At 37.9% G+C, this 3076-nt stretch overlaps 1 protein-coding gene across 1 annotated transcript in view; it reads right to left on the bottom strand.

Moving 5' to 3' along the window:
* Positions 1 to 2107: 2107 nt before the first annotated feature.
* The window catches only part of ACTR10 (actin related protein 10 homolog), a 40200-nt gene continuing 39231 nt past the window's right edge, over positions 2108 to 3076 (bottom strand). The window contains exon 13 of the mRNA XM_003794411.3: positions 2108 to 2541. Within this exon, the coding sequence (XP_003794459.1) occupies positions 2360 to 2541 (182 nt within the window). The 3' untranslated portion in view covers positions 2108 to 2359. The remainder of the gene's footprint in view (positions 2542 to 3076) is intronic.

Below are 3076 nucleotides of genomic sequence, written 5' to 3'. Positions count from 1 at the left end.
CTGGGTTCAAGCGAGTCTCCTGCCTCAGCCTCCCAAGTAGCTGGGACCACAGGCGCCCGCCACAACGCCTGGCTATTTTTTTTGTTGCAGCAATCATTGTTGTTTGGCAGGTCCAGGCTGGATTTGAACCTGCCACCTTAGGTGTATGTGGCTGGCGTCTTAGCCACTTGAGCCACAGGCACCTAGCCAGCACTGGCTGTTTCTTTTTCCTGCATCACTTTTCCTCCCAAATCCTACAGTTAATTCACTTGCCTAGTTTGTTTGTTCAAAAGTCACTAAAACATGAGGCCAACCCAATTCTAGTCCACTAACACTACATCCTACTCTTAACTGGCAAGTACCCCACCATCCACTGTACTCTGCTGTTATTTTCTCCATGGAAGGTATCATCTTCTAACTTGTGTTAGATCTAACTCCTTACCTTCTCCTTACTCCCTTTGATGTTGGCTACAAAAAGGCAGGACTTTTTTTTAATTTCGTGCTCCAATGTATCTCAAAAACCTAAATTAGTATCTGGCAGATGTTCAATAAGTGTGTGTTCAACTAGTGAATTAAGAAATACAAGTTTATTAGTGCTGTCATAACAAAATACCACAAACTAGGTTTATTGTCTAAGACTTCTGGAGGCTAGAAGCTTGAACTCAGTGTCAGTGGTGCCTTGCTCTCAAAACCTCTTTTGGGAAATTTGTTCTTGTTCCTTTCTTTTAGCTTCTGATGCCATCAGCAGTCCTTGTCAAGTTCATTACAAGAGTGTTCTTCCTGTGTGCCTCTCAAATGGCATTTCCCTCTTCTTATAAGGATGACCAGTCATACTGGATGGGGGTCCACCCTAATCACCTCACCTTGGGTACATCTGCAACTCTATTTCCAAATCAGGTCTCAATCACAAGTATGGACTTCAACACATCTTTTTGTTGGACACAGTTCAACACATATCAGAGTACTACATTTCTTAACCTTAGCCACTAGATGTCTGCCACTTGACAGGTAGCTTTAAATCTCTTCTTCAGTCACAGATCTTTTTTTTCGTATTATTCAGTGATGAAAAAGTTCTCATAAATAATCTAAATTCAACCAAAAACAGGGTCAATATGAATGCAAAGCACAGAATTTTATAAATTATGTTTACTGCAAAGAAAGATAATGCTAACAAAATAGTAAGTCCATACAATTGACAATTAGTGGCACACCTGTTCCTGGCAATCTTACTGGGAGATTTCAAAGCTAAGAAATAGAGGAGCCTTGTTGTGATGGAGCATATATTCCCAAGAGGAAGATAAAACCTGTGTAGAAATGATTACAAGGTAAAAGTTACAACCGCCTCGGTTACAGATAATGGACTTAAGGAAAGATCACAGCTTCAGGGAAGAGGGTATTAGGCTTAGAAGACACAGTACTTAGAAAGAACGAAACCAGCATGACTTTAACAAGAGGTAGTTCAATAAAAACAATTGAAGAAAAACAAAAACAAAAGTTAAATAATGATTGAGTACATATTTCAAAGAACCCCTGCCCTGAGAAGATACAAAGTACAAAAGGGAAGATTAATATGATATTATGAGTACATGTTTATAAAGCTGTTGTAACTTTACATAAAAATAATCTCTTTCCTTATGTTTAATTATTCATAAAAAAAAAGCATAAAGTTAAAAAGTGAACATTTCCATACTTTGCTTAACAAATGCCTTTGTTGGGTGGCACCTGTGGCTCAAGGAGTAGGGCGCCAGCCCCATATACCAGGGGTGGCAGGTTCCAATGCAGCCCTGGCCAAAACTGCAAAAACAAAAACAAAAACAACCCCCCCCCCAAAAAAAACAAATGTCTTTGTTACCAAACATTCTTAGTCCAAAGGATCAAAATATATTTTGGATAAACAAAAGTATTATGACATGGGTACACAAGTACCAAAGGAAAGAATTTTATAAAACAGACCCATGTTAGTATTTGAAATAACTAGTACTGGTTAAGACTATTCATGCTTTAAATGAAGTAACTGCTGAAAATAATAAAACAAATGGAGCCTGCCACGCTCAGACAAACCATGTGACTGCAGGGACAATGTTGTTATTCTTTTTGAAAAAATGAACTAGGAAACAAACTTCCAAAATTAAACTGCTTTAGTGTATTTTATTGATATAAATACAACAGACTTCATAAGCATCAGCTACTATTTTACCACTGCACAAGAGAAACAAAGTCTAAAGCATTATGCATTGATGCAAAGAGTAAACACACAGCTGCCTTCGCTTTCACAAGTCACCGGTACCTTCACAAAGTCATCTGCACCCTCATTCTTTGTACAATTTTCTTGTAATTGATTAAATATTAGAAATGCAGCAAAGCTGAATTTCGATCACTTTTATTTCTCAGTAGAAAATGCTCTCTTCATCAGAGGCGGTTGAGCTTTGCCGACATCAAACATCATTTCCAAAGGTGGGTTGTTGAGAGAACACCAATCTGGTATACGGCCTGTCTGATTATAATACTCCTTTGAAACTGAACGGCTCCCAAGTATATCTTGCAATGCTCCAAAAATAGCTCCTGTGTGATAAAAATATTTTTACAGCTAAGATGAAAACTTTCACCAGAACATTTTACATACATTTATATCAACTTGGTGATATGACAAGAGGAGACTGGTAAAGTGAAGCAATGCACAGTCACACTGTCCAAATGATTCCAGTTCAGTTGTTCTGCATCTTCTATTTTTAATAACAGATAAGCCAGAACTCTTGTTGAAAGTAGCTTAAAATAACTTTAAGGTGAACATGGTAACAGGTATCACTGTGTCTAAAAGCAAGTGAGGTAGGAGAGGTGGAAGTGATTTTCGAGGTATCTAAATACAATCAATAAGACCTTTAGTTGTTTTTGTTTTTCTTTGCCATCACTCTAAGGTCACATGTCAATGAATAAAGTAGCATGAGTCATTAGAATGTTCTAAAAATTTATATTTTCAAGATCTTATAAAGACACACAAGGAAGTCTTTTTTTTTTTTTTTGAGACAGAGCCTCAAGCTGTCCCCCTGGGTAGAGTGCCGTGGCATTACAGCTCACAGCAACCTCCAACTCCTGGGCT

Source organism: Otolemur garnettii, unplaced genomic scaffold, assembly GCF_000181295.1.
Source record: "Otolemur garnettii isolate 467f Iridium unplaced genomic scaffold, OtoGar3 scaffold00081, whole genome shotgun sequence".
Taxonomy (NCBI): Eukaryota; Metazoa; Chordata; class Mammalia; order Primates; family Galagidae; genus Otolemur; species Otolemur garnettii.
This window is presented reverse-complemented; position numbering and strand designations above follow the sequence as displayed.